This window comes from Thunnus maccoyii, chromosome 8 (assembly GCF_910596095.1).
Source record: "Thunnus maccoyii chromosome 8, fThuMac1.1, whole genome shotgun sequence".
Taxonomy (NCBI): domain Eukaryota; kingdom Metazoa; phylum Chordata; class Actinopteri; order Scombriformes; family Scombridae; genus Thunnus; species Thunnus maccoyii.
The window spans coordinates 15860284-15877744 of NC_056540.1; the positions used below are offsets into that span (position 1 = coordinate 15860284).

General features: G+C 39.1%; 1 protein-coding gene across 3 annotated transcripts in view; it reads right to left on the reverse strand.

Annotated features, from left to right (window-relative positions):
- The window catches only part of spock1 (SPARC (osteonectin), cwcv and kazal like domains proteoglycan 1), a 111301-nt gene that overhangs the window by 32700 nt on the left and 61140 nt on the right, over positions 1-17461 (reverse strand). For all 3 annotated transcript variants that reach the window (XM_042419698.1, XM_042419699.1, XM_042419697.1), the window contains one exon: positions 7361-7441. In XM_042419698.1, the coding sequence (XP_042275632.1) occupies positions 7361-7441 (81 nt within the window). The remainder of the gene's footprint in view (positions 1-7360; positions 7442-17461) is intronic.

Consider the following 17461-nt stretch of genomic DNA (forward strand, 5'->3'; position numbering starts at 1 on the left):
AATAATTTGCATGTGACTCCTCCTAAAACCAACAATTTTTGTTTTTACATTTCTGTTTGTATCCAGATTAAACTAACAAGATGCAATCTGTTAATTAATGAACTTGAAGTGCAACACACATCAGCAACGTCATTTGGAATCGCATCACATGTGAATGAATCCCCTTAGCACACACCTAATGTGCTATACAGACTGAAGAAGTTGTCAAGGTACAGAGAGCAAGTGTTATAAAACTGTTGCTTTTCTGAAGAGGTGATGCCATCGATGTTGGGAAATAGGACAGCGGGGTGTACAGGTGAGATGACGTACCATTATGGATGTTTTAACATACATCACACACTGCCAGTGCGTGTTGCTTGAGGTTTTGGAAGGTGCATTTCTGAACTTTGGAAAGAGCTAAGTTAGCTGTTTCCCTCTGCTTCCAGTCATTAAATTAAGTTAAGCTAACTACATCCTCCATACTTAACACACAGACATAAGTTAAAAGTGGTATCAATGTCAGTCTCAGACTCATCTCAGTCTCTGGAGTAAGTGAATAAGTATATTTCTCATTATATATATATATATATATATATATATATATATATATATATATATATATACACATATATGCATACATGTAGTGTCTGCACCTGTGTGCGCATATTTTTTTAATTGTATATTCAAAATACTATTAGAAAGGTTAAGTTGTGGTCATTTGATGGTTGCTTTTTAGGACTAGAATACTCCTGCACAACACAGAGTTGTATGTTGTTTTATAACCAAAATCCAAAATCTGTTTGACACCTCATGGCTGTTGTATATTTCACTGCTGTGTGTTGCTGCATGCTTTGAAAGCTCTGTTGTTGCTGCAAACCCAGAATCAACCCAGCTACCATCTGGTCCGATCTGCTTTTATATACTTGGGGGGGAGGGAATCAATATACTCTTTGGTTGGTAGCTCACGCTCATCGAGCACAGCAAGTACATTAAAGAAAATATATTCCCTGCTGAAATCAAAAGTTGTGCTGAGTCTTTGAAAAAACTGACAAAAAGCCTTATCTGATTGAACATCGAGATGGAAGTTATCTTCATCAAGCTCATGTCAAAATGATGCACATATATGTAGGATTCACAGACAATCCATAAGAGGTCGTTCTCTGTGTACATGTGAAGGAATATGTGAATGCCAGGGATGCTACAGTTTTCTTTTCAATTTGTTTTGAAAGCATTTGTCTTTTTCATCTAATAGTTTTTATTACAAATCATTTTTCAAGACAGAGCTCTACTCACTCTCTCTCTTACTTATGTTCCACCGATCATAGCTTTGTTCCTATGTGTGTGTGTCATTCTGCCCTCACTTAACATTCCTGCCATTACCACAGTTACAGTGATTTCTTGTGTACATTGCATATCCACTTCTGCAGATGAATAAGGTTCATATATTGACTCCCATCACCTTCCCCTCTCCCTCCTTCCCTCCAAGTCCACAGCACAGAGCCCTTAGGGAGCCACAGGGCAAACACAGCCGGCCAGTAGAGAGAGAGCAAGAAACATACGGTTGGCATCAAAAAATGAAGAGACTTACTCTTATGCAGCATTGAGCGTCTGTGCAGTAAAAAGCACATTAAAAAAATATAACAATTAAAAAATCTGCTATTTTATGACATTAAACATTAGAAGTTGTTAAGTTGTTAACTTAGAGCTATTACTGTCACTGAATCACTTTGAAGTGCATTAGTGTGGCAGTGTTGTTGTATTGTTGCACCATTATTCATTAAGGCAAACTGCAAATATGGCAGTTTGTTGCCTACAGTGTGTAAAAAATCCTTTTTTAAAAAGTTCCTGCGTAATTCAAACCCTGAACATACCTCTATTATCATTGATGCACCACTTCTAAGCGGGTTCCTGGAGAAAAAGCACACTACAGTTGAAGCACTAAAATTTTATTACAATTACGGCTGATGTTAAATTGCCATACTCATCTACTTTTTGTCTTCTCAAGGTTTTTTTCCCTCGTTTTTTTTTACCATTAATGTTCCTTAAGAGACAGAAAAATGGCCAGAAAAGAGGAGAATAAGATAAAAGACTCTTCCTGTGTCCTCTAATACTGGATGGAGGCCAGAATGGAGAGCAGTGATTGGATAATAAAGATAGTCAGTCCAATAGAAGGGGCCACAATGCCAACAAGCCCTGTCAGAGAGTAGAGGGTGACCTCAAATTAATTGCTGCTGAGCTGGACATGGGTCAATGTGGTGTTTTTGTACTGTGTGTGTAATGGTGTGTGTGCTGCTTTATCAACACCGCGCTTCATTGTTTGCTCTCCCTCCCTCTACTGTTTCTAGTAGCAAATAAACAAGTTTGAAATTAAATAAACAGGAGATTCAACGTTCATTCCCAAAGGACAAATTCCTGACTGTTATTAGAAAAATGAGCATCACTTTCAGGCCTTGATAAACTAATTACAAAGGTGTTTCTTCTCTTTCACCTGCGGGGGCTACAGAGGAAAACAAGCAATGGAGAGAGAGAGAGAAGACAAACAGATCAGGAGGAGATAAAATCTTCTTTTCACTCTGCTTTGTCATTGTTCCTCCGGGTCTGACTGTTTGGCCTGTGTAAAGGCGCTGGAGTGAGGGATGGCAGAGAGAAATGATGGTGGGATGAAAGCACAGAGAAAGCCTTCGGGAGGACACAGCGATAGAACGGATTCACCATCCAGAAAATTAATTATTGAAAACATGGGCAAATCATATTATTGTGGATGTAACTGAGGAATGGAGAGGATAAACAGGCTGTTTCAGTTTGAATGTCAGAGAGGAAACTGCGGTTGCTTACGGGAGAAAAAAAAAAGTCTGGAGACAGACACTCACTTATTATTGTGAAAGAGGGTGTTTTGTGGAGCTGTTGCTGGCAGCGAAACATTTTTAAAGCAACACTGAAGCAAATAAATCAAACAGTCTTTGAAGGCAGCTTCAAAGCAGAGCAGCAAAGATGCATTTAAGGACATGTGCATACAAGAGGACATTAATTAAAGGTGGAAATTGATAATTTCACGGTCTAAAACTTATAGTATACGTAACTTGTTCTGCATAAAGTGTGTTTACAATTCTAATCATGATCATGGAGAGGTGAGAGTAGAAATAAAATAGAATATGCATAGGACTGGCTTGGTTGGAGGGAACACACACACACACACACACACACACACACACAGAGAAACACATACAATAATTGATGTAGATTCTACATATTTAACACGCATGTTTTTAGCAACTAAGGAACATTGCCAGAATTCGACCTATTTTAGGTTTTAAAGATACAGAAACAATTTTACTTTTTTTTTAATTTTTTTAATCTCATCACGCCTGGATTACTGTACTGTCTAACTTCTTATGTGCCTGAATAGAAAAACTGCAGAGCGGCTTCAGACAGTACAGAGCTCAGCTGCCAGGCTTTTAACCAGAGTAAACAGGTTTGAACACATCACCCCAGTTTTAGCCTCTTTACATCGGCTTCCAGTACGTTTAACAATTGATTTCAAGGTTCTTTTAATTACTTACAAGGCACTAAATGGCCTGACTCCTCAATATATCTCAAATCTTTTATCCCCGTACGACCCTGCTCGCACTTTGAGATCCTCGGGCAGGGCCCTTCGATCTGTTCCAGACTCTCGGCTGAAGACTAAAGGGGCAGAGCTTTTGAAATAAGAGCCCCAAGGCTCTGGAACACCCTGCCTGAGGTAATAAGGCAGGCTGGGTCAGTGGCTTCTTTTAAATCTAAGCTCAAAACATACTTTTATCGCACCGCCTTCCCTGATTTCACCTGATTCTAGTTTTTATTCTGTTTTGTGGCTTTTACTGTTTTAATTTTTATGTTGCTCTTTTAGTTGGCTGTTATCGCTGTGTTTTTATTTGTTTTTATGTTAAACACTTTGCTTTGTTTTGATAAGTGCTACATAAATAAAGATAAGAACTTAAGAGTTTACAGCCTTGCCATCAACTCTACAAGGCTGCAATGCTTTGAGCCAACATCACCATGTGAACATACTAACAGTGACAATGCTAACATGCTTTTGTGTTGCAGATATGATGTTTACCATGTTCACCATCTTAGTTTAGCATGTTAGCATGCTAACATTTGCTAATTAGCACTAAAAACTAAGTAAAGATGAGGAAAATGGGAATGTCATTAGTTTTGCAGGTATTTGGCCTCAAATACTAAAAAAAAAAAAAGATCAAATGGCACTAGAGGAAAAATTAGAGAATCACTGTTATCCTGAGGGGATATTTCATTGACCAGTTGGTGGCAGTAGAAGAAAAGTCTGTGATCACCAAAGCAATTCATGCTAAAGGGATACATGAAAGTCTGCATCAAAAATTCATGGCAACTCATCTGATAGTTGTCAAGACATTTGGCCTAAAACCACAAATGTCAACCTCAAGTCAGGGGGTCACCAAGGTTGTTAGGATTCACACTCAGAAATCCATCCAATAGTTGTTGAGATATGAAATTATTCATTTGTACCAGAATCAAACACATTAGCTGCTATTTTTGTCTGGCTGACAAGGGAAGGTAAGTTTTCTTTTTTTCATGCAAGATTTATTTACACTTTTTTTTCAAACATGCCAAATGGACTCTTTCCTTCCACTTAGAAAGAGATCCTCATGGTTCTCAACTGGTCATACGTTGCTTCCAGACAAGGAGTTTGTGTCAGTTTGACCTGAAGTCAATGTCTAGAGAGGTCACAATGAGAAACCACATGCTTGACTTACAACTTGATTCTTTACCTCATTGACACACTGTGATCTCTTCCTATTTTTCCTCCTTCCACACACACACACACACACACACACACACACACAAACACACACACATGCACACACACAGGTGTATGACAGATATGGCCTCTTGCCTCACCTTCAGTGTCAGAGATAATTAAATGTTTTTGCACTGCCCTAGACTGAGGCATTCATTAATCTGAAGCTGAAGGGTGTGTGAGTGTGTGTGTGTGTGTGTGTGTGTGTAAGAGAGGGAGACCATGAATGAATAAGAGCAGATCAGAGCCCTCTATCTTCCCTACCTTCAAGTAATCTCCCTTCCAGTTGTCATCTGCTCACATTCGTCATTTTATTAATGTTACTCACAAACCTATACAAACACATGTACAGTGAAGCTGTGTGTCCATTTAAGCTAAAGCATGTAATAATATGACAGGAAGGAGTAAGATTAGACTCACTTTATTGAAGTTCAAAAAACCCTTTCAATCTCCTCTTTCTATACACTTTATCTACAAGACAAAGCTCACAACAAGATTAGTACCACAGTAGTGGTGACTCACAGCACTCAGTAGACAAGGGAAAATGGAGAGAGATATGATATGATATGTCATGTATAATTCAAAATCTCATATTTTGCTCCATTTAAAGGGGAAATGAGCGAGGTTTGTTTTCCCAATAGCACACGAGAGGTCAACAAAATGTGAAGCGTTGCTGCACGCTGAAAGATGAGTAGGGCTAAATTGTTGTAACTGACCCAGAGTTCATCAGTATTGTTCAGAATCACATTAAAACCCAGACAAAACTGTAAGTATTAAAAAATAACCAGACCCTCACCACAGCTTTGTCCTAAGATCTGTGTTTGGAAGGACTCAAATATGTGAAGATGCAGAGGGAGCAAAGGCATTTATTCTGCCTGACTCTCACATGAAGCGGCATAATATGGCAGCTGCTCTTTTTTTGTGGATTTATCTAGGCTTTTGATACTGTGGATTACCGTGTGTTGACATGCAGCTTATCTCGAAATGAATTAGATCAAAACATGTGTAATTGGTTTTGTAATTACCTAACGATCAGAATACAATGTGCGGTTGCTGACGGATCTCAGTCGCATTTCAATTTGCATTCTGATTTGCCAATTGGTTCCCCATTTAGTTTTCCATTTGCCAGCTCTGGTATCATTTAAGCAGCACTCTGGAGCCTTGCTGTGGCAAAGCTAATCTGCATGTTGTGTAACGAGAACTCTCATTGGCTGACACTTCAACTTGTGCACACCCTTGAATCAATAATTTAGTCCTGCCATCTTCAAAGTTTTATAGGCGGACATGAGGACCCTTTTTATATCATACGTTAAAATAACATTGTGTTTCTCACTGTGCTAATGTCCCACAGGATACATGGTGGGATTAATCAATCTGTTCTATTACCTATTCACCAATAATTTTTTTGTTAATCACTATAAATTTTTATATTTTTTGATTAATTATATGTGTAAATTATTTCATCAAATTCTTTATTATTCATCTGTGTAACAGTATTATCAAATTAAATATGAGTTAAGGAATTGCTTTAGCTGAAAGTAAAGGAGGAAGTTATCCATATCATTATAGTCGCCTATTACTTCCTCATATACTGATTAATCATAGTTCTAAAAGAAAATTCAAATTGCACAATTTTTCATGCCTCTGCATTCTCAATTAATCAAGCTAAATGCTGAAAAAACTAAATATATGCTGTGCTGCAGAAATAAAAGCTTTCCTGCATGCATGAGTGTTTGTACTTTTAAGTTAGATCAAAATCAAGCGAGTGCAAGAATAAAAGCATCAAAACATCATTGAAGACTGAGAAAAAGTAAATGAAGCGTATATTTTTCCCCTACATTGCAAAATTATGTTGAAGTTGTTATTTCTTTGTGGTTACTGAGAATAAGGAAACTAAATACATTTGATGTTACTTTTGTTAATCTCAAACAAACAACATTACAGAGGATTTCATTTCATTCAGACTCATTAACTTGTTAAACTCTCCTAAACTAACACCTGAACTGACAGGTATATTACAGCCCACTTGCTAAATTTCACATTACAAATTTCATACTGGCCTGCACTGACACTAATGATGTCAGTGCTGAAGCTAACCCTGGAAATAGCTCCATGTTACTGAAGGGGCCAGCTTTGATCATCCTGTGTGCATTAGCCCTGCTCGAACTGGTTCAAAGAACGAGCTGTGAGCTTGGTTATCTCTCTCCTCCACATTGACATCTCTGCACACTACCTGACAGGTAGTCAGGGTGGAGAACTAATTGCACTAAACACAGCTGTGTCATACCCGCCGTTTTATGGGGAACTGCAACCGAGCTAAATGTAAAGTAATGCTGAGATCTGTTGTAGAACGTCAACGGACTGCTATTCAAGCATTCTCATTAATTCAGATAATCTGGAATGATCACACTGTGGATCTCGATATCATGAGACAAGTATCAGCATTGGGAACACATCATATATTAGATCTAAATCTGCTGTAGCAACATAAACAGGATGGTTACTGGAAAACTGGAAAAAAAACAAACCCTGCCCACCCTGATGAAAATGTTTTCTAATACTCACCATCCTGTACTGTCTTCTTGGCAGAGCCAGAGTGGGTTTTGGTCCCTGGGTCTCCATATCTGCCAGGGTTGACCTCTCCCTCTAAAAAACACAGCCAGAAAAAAAACAGAATTAGAATAGTTCACAAATGTTTAAATAATAAAACATTTGTTTTCAGCTTCCCAATTTCACAATCCAAAGCAAGCAAATATTTTGACATAAAGCCTGTAAAGTCAAATTGACATTTGAATTTTCTTTTCACTTTTTGTGTAAGCAAATTTATGATGAGGATAAAACCATTTTGGGATATATTTGTGGGTCCCACACAGTCTCAAATCAGGAAACAGAACTGATATTATGAACTATGTTTAGTGTCCACCCACTCAGATATTGGACCAATCAAGTACCAGTACCACAAGTGTCAGTCCGTACCCTGTATAAAACTTGTAGCGGAGGCGGTATCACTGCAGACGAAAACATAAAACTTAATTTTGTTATTTTTGGTAATTACAAATCAAAACAGACACCAAGGATATATTGATTCACTTCAGTTTGACTTTAATCTTGAGAGACATTTTGAAATCCTACACCAGGCTCAATGGATGCTGCAAAGTGACAAACATAATCTTTCATTGCGGCATCATTATCGAACACAAAAACAAGCAGGCAGAGCCAAAGTAAAGCAAAGTAAAGCACCTATCCATCTAGATACAAAAGCACTAATCCATCCTCTTCCATACACACACACACACACACACACGCTGCAGTACAACACTCCATATGGAAGCAGGCCAGTGGTGGCAGAGCCTCAGGGAGAGAACAGAGCAGCCAAACACTGAGGTACAGGGAGTTTGTCATCTCTGTCTGTAGGCTGTGACATTAATACCCCGAGATGATTAACTCCCTAACTCATCCATCTCCTGTATTTATTAGCGAGCAAGTCTTTTGAGACTCTATATAATGACCAGCAAAAAGTGAGGAGATGTGTGGGTGTGTGACAAAAGTTAGTCAAACTTTTTTTTTTTTGTCAATACGCCCTATATTCATCATTCTTTCCTTTCTCTCCCCTTTGCCAGACCTCTCTTTTCCTCATTATGGGGTGACTGTCTTATCTCTTGAGTTATCCCCTCTACAGGAAATCTCTCTCAAGTCTGCTCTGTAAGCCTCGCGTCTATATCTCCCTCTGCTGCCCTCCCTCGAGACTCTCTGATGCCGCTGTCACTTTCACATGCTGGCATTTAGCCTGAGAGCTGCTGCTATGATCGCTCGCTATGACTGACTGCTCACATCCTCGTAAGTTTATTTATCCTAATTTACAATGATCATCAGAGTCTCTTTTGTCTACAGGGCGCAAAGGGCATAATCAACACACACACACACACACACACACACACACACACACACACACACACACACACACACACACACACACACACACACACACACACACAGATTCAGTCTTCCCTCTTTTGTGATCTACCGTTATGTGTGTCTCCCCTTGAAAAGAGCCCGTTCAGCACTGTTCACACATTGCAGGCCATTGATTCACAGCTTCATTTCAGTTTGAGTTTGTAGTTGGCTTTGGCCCTGCCTTTGAGAACTGGAAGTGCAGGGTAGTAACAATTCACTTTACTCACTGTGGCTCTGTCTGTCCACATTTACTCTTTCTTTATCACCATTTTTCTTAGCTGCTGCTTCCTTACTGCCTCTCCTTCCATACCTTTCCTTGCCCATCTTGGTTAAATAGAATTTTTACTGCCTTGCTGATATGATTGGCCTCATCTGTTCATTAAATTAACAATACCCTCAGTATGACTGTGTCTATTTCCTTTCTCTGTGTCTCAGCAGGCTCCAGGTATCATTGATTACAGCCTGTGTGCATACGTGTGTGTGACTGGTTAATTTACTGCATACACCTGAAATCACTGTAGCATGTACGCGTGCGTTTCAGCTGATAGTCCTGTTTATGTGTTGAGACCCAACATTGCGAGCTCTGAAAGAGCGAGATAAGAGCTGAACCAAGGGTCGTGGATATTGAGTCACTTTTTATGATGTGGCCAACAAGCCATTAAAATCAGAGCAGTAAACAATGTTTAAAGAACGCCTGGAGAGCGAGCTACAAACCCTTAGCACATTACACTGAAATGAGATATTTGTTCTTGCTCCAGCTCACACTCCATTTAATACACAGACCCGCGGTGCTAACTGTTGTTTGCTGTCCTATCGGTCTCTCTTCTTATCAGTTTCTCTTCTCCTAATTCTTTTAGCTCCTTGAGGCGCAGATCAAAGATGGTTATGTGAGAATGTATTAAGAAGCGGTGACAGAGTTAGGGGAGCCGGCTGACTGCGTGAGGATGAACTGATGAGAAATGGGAGTGGACAGACTTCTGAATATCTTCAGAGAGACAGAAGGTTAGTGAGTTTGAGAAATAGCTGATGAAATATATAACAACGATGAACACTCTGCTGGGAAAACACAATGTCACGTCTAATCAGGCTGATTGGCAATTTGGAAGCTCCAGATTTTCAAGGCTTTGTTTGTGGCTGTTTCTGCCAAACCCGAGCGCATCACAAATGACTTCTGTTTCTGTTGCCAAAAACCGTTGCTACAGCAACCACTTACTCACTACAGTGTGTTATCTAATTAGGTGAATTGACAGGAGCAGTAAACACCTAAATATTGTAAACTTAACTTTGATAAACTCTACTGTTTCTTTAAACAAGACCTTTCTCTGTCTTTTGTCTGTGTTGTGTCCTCTGGTTGGGTCTCTGTGCCAGTTTGACTCTCCTGTGCTCCTCTGGACTGGCTGTGATAATGGGACACTGCCTGCCATTTGTAATCCCCCCTTTGACTCCCCTCTCTGGATAATGCATTACAATCACAACCTCACAAATCTGTTGGGCATACCGATATACAAGAACCCCAAATGAAATAGCCAGAATAGTGATTCTGACATCAGTCTTGCTGACAGAACAACTGTAATCTGCTGCCAAGGACTCTTCCTCCCTTCTCGTCTCTCTCTGTCTCTCTGTTCAGCCTTAAAGGCATTTTCAGGGCAACTCTCCAACCATTACAGATGGGACCGAACAGAAAACAATGCAGATGCAGAAAACCAGTTATAAATAAAAAGTCATTGTTGAGTCTCGAAGAAGGTTGAGCTGACCTGGACGACACAGAATTTTAGATTTAGCAGTGGTCATACAAGAAAATGTGTGTATAATTTTTTTCATTCACCGTTAAGCTGCTTCTTGTCATGTCAAGATTGTCACCTTAAATCTAAAAACTGTGCTGTTAAATTCATTTCAATGACAGAACGTGTGATCCACTCATAATGATGGCTACAGTCAACGAAAGACTTTTTGTGTTTGTGTGAGTGAGTGTGTGAGATTGTTTGACAGCAGATATTTATGCCTCCTTGTAAATGGGAAGAGTGTGGCTGTTATTTTATGACTACAAGACAGCCGCTCCAACTTCAGATCGCAGAGAGCGAAAAAAACAACCATAGCTGTGTGTGTGTGTGTGTGTGTGGATGTACGTGCTCATATTCCTCTGTCTGGTTATAATAGACGAACATCACATAACATCATGGATTTCACCTCAATTATTAAACTACAGTATATTCAAATGTCAAAACAGGAGGATGTTTTCTATCAACAGTTTACTGAGATGTCAAAAACTGAAAAGTATAAATTCCCTTATATTTCACTCTCTTCATGAGGCTCACCTCTTTTAAATGATTTCACCCGCAACTATTGAGCATGGAAGTAGTAGATTGACAAAATAATCTTAACAAATGTCTTCATTGTGTTCATATTACATCATCAGTTGCTTGTGTTGTTTTGGTGATGTAAGCTTCAGGCACGAAGGTAAAACTCTTACCGAGCTTTTCATGATGTAACTTCTCACTCACTGGCCCTGGGTCAGCTTTGGGCAGCGCACTGGCACAGAATGAAAGCATGAAGCCCTGATCTGAGTACAGCAGATGTCTGTCTAATCCACCCACAGGGCGAGCTGGGCTGTCTGGGACACAGGCCAGTGTCACCCACACACACACCTACCTCCTTAGAGCTAAAGAATTCAGCATTAAGCATAACATGAGAGGACTAACAGGTTAATCAACCATGACTGGAAAATACACAGGTCAAAGAGCTGTCACCATGGAAACACCATGGAAGTTCACGTGGCATTGCGAAAGAATCCGCAGTCTGTCCACACGCATGACGGAGACTACAAGGGTTATGACGTTGATGTGCAGTGTGTAATTTTTAGAACTCTCTCAGCTAAATGCTTTCAGCCAAAAGACTAATTTAATCACTGTTTTCCCATCCTTTAATATCACGCTCTGTGAATTTTGACTAAATGAACAGTGTTTGAAATACACATTAATATTTGCATTTCTCATTTCACTGGAGAGTACTGTTTCAAGAAGTCTAAGCAAAGTAAACTTCATAGTGCCTGTTTTATTATTACAACATATAGATATTATTCATCTATTTATAATTTGTCTATGTTATTAATCAATCTTTTTCTTAATTGGAATTGGAATATTTTGAATAGCACAACTCTTGCCTTCAAAAGTTTCATCATATTTTCTTAAACCAGATAAAGGGAGAGTACAAAATACTTTAATGAAATATTTATTTCAAACTTCCCATCTCAGCCACAGAGATCTGACTTTAGCCAGCTAGAAAGTTGAGTAAAGGCTGTCAGCTTTAGATCTGGATCAAGCAAGTTACAGCTCGTACTGTGAAGGCAGATATTTAGAAAAGTTGAAAAGTTGTTGGGACATGGTCAAATTTTACTTTATGACCATTTCAATACTGATCAAACACACAAAAAAAGCACATGTAACTGTCAAAATAAAGACTGTGGATATGTAACCAAATGGAAAAAACAAGAGAGAAGAGACAAGACTACAATAACACAGAGGGAATATGATAATAATAAAATATTACCTCTTAAAATTTTAATCAAATATGTATAAAAACAACTAAAATCTACTGATCACAGGCTTTCAGTGTGGTGTGTGTGTGGTGTGTGTGTGTGTTTACACGTCACTGTATTATGTTGATTCACAGTCACCCATTGTTCATCATTATGTAATTTCCATCTGATGAACTCAATACATCGGAAACAATAGAAAACTATGGAGAAACGATGAGCAAAGAGGCACATGAAGGGAACGGGGGGTGAGAGGAAAAGAGAGTAATGTTTAAAGCTGCTATCATCCATATTTTTATAACAACATAAATGACAATGTGTAATGTGAGAGGCATCGTTCTTAGTCATGAACCTACAGACTTTTTACGAAGCTTCATAAAGAGTTTCAGCTCATATTTTAGCTGGCTTGCCTGCAACATTACTGTTTTGGTTCACTCTCACAGCTCTCAAAATGTAGTTTTCGGCCACAGCAGGCAGCTGTTTTCAGACACAGTTTGCGGCTAGTTGGTGAACACAGTGAAACATTTAGCAGCTAAAGAGCTGGACATTTCGCTCAGGAGTTGGTAGAGACCAAAGAAAGAGTGAATATTCATCTGGTAGACAGAAACATGACTCCAAATGAATAAATATGTTGCTCAGTGACTGCTGAATGTGTAAATAACCAATTATTTGCCGTCACATTTGCCATAACAACCTAAAAAGTGACGATATGTCAATGTTGTCCCCAAGTGGCCCAAAAAAATCTGTTACTGCAGGCTTAAAGAAAAGGAAGAAGGGAAAGACAGAAAAGAGTGACTGCAGCGAGGGCAACACACATAAAGCAGGGTATATTGCTGCATGAATCAAATTTTGTAGGGAGTAGCACTTTAAATAAGATTCTGTTGGTTTAGTGAATTGCCTCTCAGCAAAAACTGGCAGAATACTTCACCTCCACAGGATGTTAAGTTTGACTCCTAAAGGTTTCACAAAAAAATGCGTGTGTGAGGTTTTTCAATGCACAAAATGTGCTCTTGGGTTGCTTCCATCCAAATGATAGAAACACTGGACATATGGAGACAATAAGGTACTTGTTTATACTGTAAACATTAGTTTAACGAAAAACAAATGTATCTGCATTCTGTAGAGTGAAAGACAATTTATCCATACTGTTAAAACACACATACAGTAACAAAGTACATTATTGCACAATATCACTAAAGAATCTGCACAATGACAGCGTACAATATGTCTCAGTCCTTGCAAAGCCATTTATATTAGCAAAAGGCAGGGACAGTACTCATACTTGAACTGCCTACAGACATCCTGACATGTTGATAATATCATTACACTGATGAGTTGTGGACCATATGTTCATATGAGTGAGGCAAATGGACCAACTGGTTTTACAGACTGTATCTGATTCTGGATTTTTCTGAAATTGAGCAGGATTCATTTGGATGCAAGTGCATGTTTACCACAGCTCTACAATAAGCTACAAATCTACAGCTGAACCTCATGAAGCCACACAAGAAGTCTGGAAAACTGATTTACCACCAGCGGATTCGATCGCTTGCCGTTCAGGTGTCACCAACAACTCATTTGTGATCCAACTGATTTCATTCATTAGATGCGACGGAGGGAAGCATTAATCGTCGAGTGATTCATCAAGGGACTGGATTTTCCTCCATCAACCTTCCTGCTGCTGATTAGTCTCCAAGGGCGACAAGTGATTCATTAGTCAAAAAGAGATCAGCAGGTGGTGATTGATGCCAGTATCCTTTCAGCTGTATTGACCCTCAATCAAATGTTATGGTCACACTTGTCATTTCAATATGATTTTTGTAATCTGACCACACACATCAGATTTTACACGATTACATCACTCGGTGTGCACAAATGACTTTCTCTCTGTTTTATTTCCTGTTACCTACAAAAGTCCTAAGGTGCTCTTCAGACACAACACTGTTTCTTTGGCTGCTTATTCATTTGCTATAGCACAGGAAGAAAACTTGATTTCTGTCTTTTAGTCTGCGTTTTTGTCTGCTCTGTGGACTAAAATGGCCCTCAACATGATTTATGATACCAGTTTCAATGGTAAAGGAATAGTTTTTTGCAAAGCGGTGATGTAGCTTTGTTTAGGAAAAGGTTGCAGGCATTTTCCATATTGTGCCTCATGCTGACATTGGCTGGAGTCAAAAGGTGAAGTTGACAGAAGTGTGATGTCTGCTTCACCAGCTGGGTGAAAATGGAACCCACTAAAAGCATTTCAGGCACAGAAAACCATCAAATGTTCCCAAAGCTGACCAGATTGTCTGATTGATTCCCGTTATTTGTTCGCTGTCTAATTGTTTTGCTGTCCATTACTCCCCAGTGTGCTGTTTGTGAGGGAGAATGACTGCATGGTGCATAGTGATAGTAGCAGGGGCAGAGTGCTCACAGCTCTGCAGCAGGGGAGCGCTCATGTTGCAGCTGAAGTGCATCGCTGCAGCAGCACAGAAAAGGCGAAGAGAAGATGGAAGAAAAAGAAGTGTTTCTGCACTTTCATGTAGAGTCTGTTTTTTCCCTCTTTGGCACAAAGCTGCTCTGTGTTTCAGCTACATGAAACGACTCTTTGCACAGATGTCACATTTTCAAGAGCACATAGTCACCTCATTGTGTCCTGGCAAACTGATGCAGTGACTCAGATGCATGAAGTTTATACAACTGTATAATTTGATCTTTTTTTCTATATGTAGTAAATGTTGACAAATGTGTAATTATGAAATGGTTTCTAATGTGAGACAGGGCTTTACTATGGTGGCCTCTAAGCACAAAACTTTAAGGGACATTGGGGAAACATTTTTTCTATGTGTTTTGATATTTGTTTTCATTTTTCTATGTGTTTTACAGTTTGTTGCATTTTTGAATTTGAAGCACATTTCCTTATTGTTTGAGCTTTGCTTTCATATGTGTTTTGTCCTTGGGGGCCACCATATTATACCACTCCTGCTACAACAAAGGAAAAACTATGGTTTATTACAACTTGGGGTTTTTGTTTGTATCTTTGATCTATCTTAGCCATCAGTTCTGTTGTTTGAACATTGTACTTTGTAATTTCTGAGATCTGAGAGTGCAGCAACATTGTTAAAATTAGGTCTAGATGGGGCAAGAAATGCCAAAAACAAATCCCCAGTTTATTCAGACTTATTTGGAAAACACAGAAAACAAAGGTGATATATCGTACTTTCTGCAGTTGTGTGTGCTCACAGTGTTCCTCTGCAGTAAGGAATTATTATGGACATTAATGTTGCACTCAATTTCAGTGTTACTTCCATATAAAGTTGTTTAGATCATTTGGCTAAACTCGTATGGTTGTCTGATCCCTCATATTTATCGCCAGGCTGGATCTATTTTTAGCTGTGATTCTGCTGTGTTCCAAAATCTCAGCATTGACTTTGGTGAGTACAATATTATCAGAATCGATTGAACTGATGGCCAAAGCAAAGAAAATAAAGCCCTGGCTCTATAGTTTCCATTAAGGACTGCACATCACCACATAAATGCTGGCCAGTGAAAGGTGACTTCTTGCTTGAGTGTGTGTACGACTGTACATTAATTCAACTGCAGGTTTTTTTCCCGCCAGGATAGTGAGTGTCCTTTCTCTCTCTCCTCCATAGCTTCCAATGACACCACTAATGAAGCGCCTTGTGTTTGGTGTTCGGCTCAATTCAATGAAATATACTAGAAATAAAGTGAGGTGTACAGCCTCAATACCTGGCTACTATGACAGTTTGGCCATAATAGAAATCAATCCAGAGCTTCCATGTTTGGGGAACAGTATGTCACGCAGATGGCAGCTCCACAGTAACATTTTTAGTTAGTACATCATTCTTTTAGCATTTAAATCAGCTTCTGTACATGTGCTACTCCTGGATTTTTTCCTCCATAACATCTTATGTATTTAGTCCCTCGTTAGAAGAATGACGCTCTGTTTTGTCTTTAGTCGTCTCTGAGAAACTACAGAGTAACTCCAGAATTTGATGCACTTTGACGCGAGGCTGTTCTCATTAGGCACAGTATCCACGAGGAGCTGGCCCAGATAAACCTGCTCAGCAAGTCTTTCCCTGAAGAGTTACAGTTTTTGTGCTAGATATGCAAACCAAGCCAGCACAGAAGAGAACAAACTCAGTGGTGGAAAGATTAAAAGTCTGTTGTGCTGTTCAGAGAGCTGCAGTCTAATCAACCCTCTAAACTGTATGTGTGTGTGTGTGTGTGTGTGTGTGTGTGTGCGTGTGACAGAGAGACTGAGAGTGAGCAAGTGTTTGTAATAATTGAGTTTAGTCAAGAGTTACTGGAGGTCTAAGAGCATTACACACTTGAGTGTGATTGATAAAGTGGACTTGGCATTATTGCCATAGTAAATCCATAAGCAGCACGTAACTGAGAAAAGTAGCAGCATTTGGCCTTGGAAAAAGACACACACACAAGCACACATGCACACACACACACACACACACACACACACACACACACACACACACACACACACACACACACACACACACACACACACACACACACACACCTGTGTTTCAAGACATGATTGGATTTTTGGCAGCAGCTCACTGAACAGCACAATTAGTCCTGTTGGAGTCTTTCTAATTTACATGCTGTAAACTGAAACACTGAAAGACTGTGAGCGAATGATATATGATGTGAAGTTAACATAAAATAAGTAAAGCCACACACTCGGGCTTAAGTACATTAACGCTGGTGCAATCCAAAAGAAGCAAGTAATTATTTATTTTTCATTCCTGAAATACCTTCTTAAACTTCTGTAATATTTCATTTATTTACTATATATTCTCACCGTTTTACATCACTGTACAGTAGATGGTTTTGCAGTCCTGCTATCAAATTATGTAACACAGTTTAATCATTGATTCATGTGTCTTTTTAAGATTTAATATGCCTCCATCATACAGTATGATATTTTTCCTTCCTTGAAAGCTGCAATTTTAACATGAAACCGTGTTAATTATTATGTGTTGTACTGTAGGTTCTTGCTTTAGTTTGTCTGTTGGTTTGAATGTGTTGTGACTGACAGCACACAGGTTTTCATATCACTGTAAAGCATGTAAAGTATTCTTATTTTTAAAGGTGTCCACTCCAAGGAGAAATACAGAAGTAGAATGTGGAAAAAAGTGTGCATTTGTGTCATC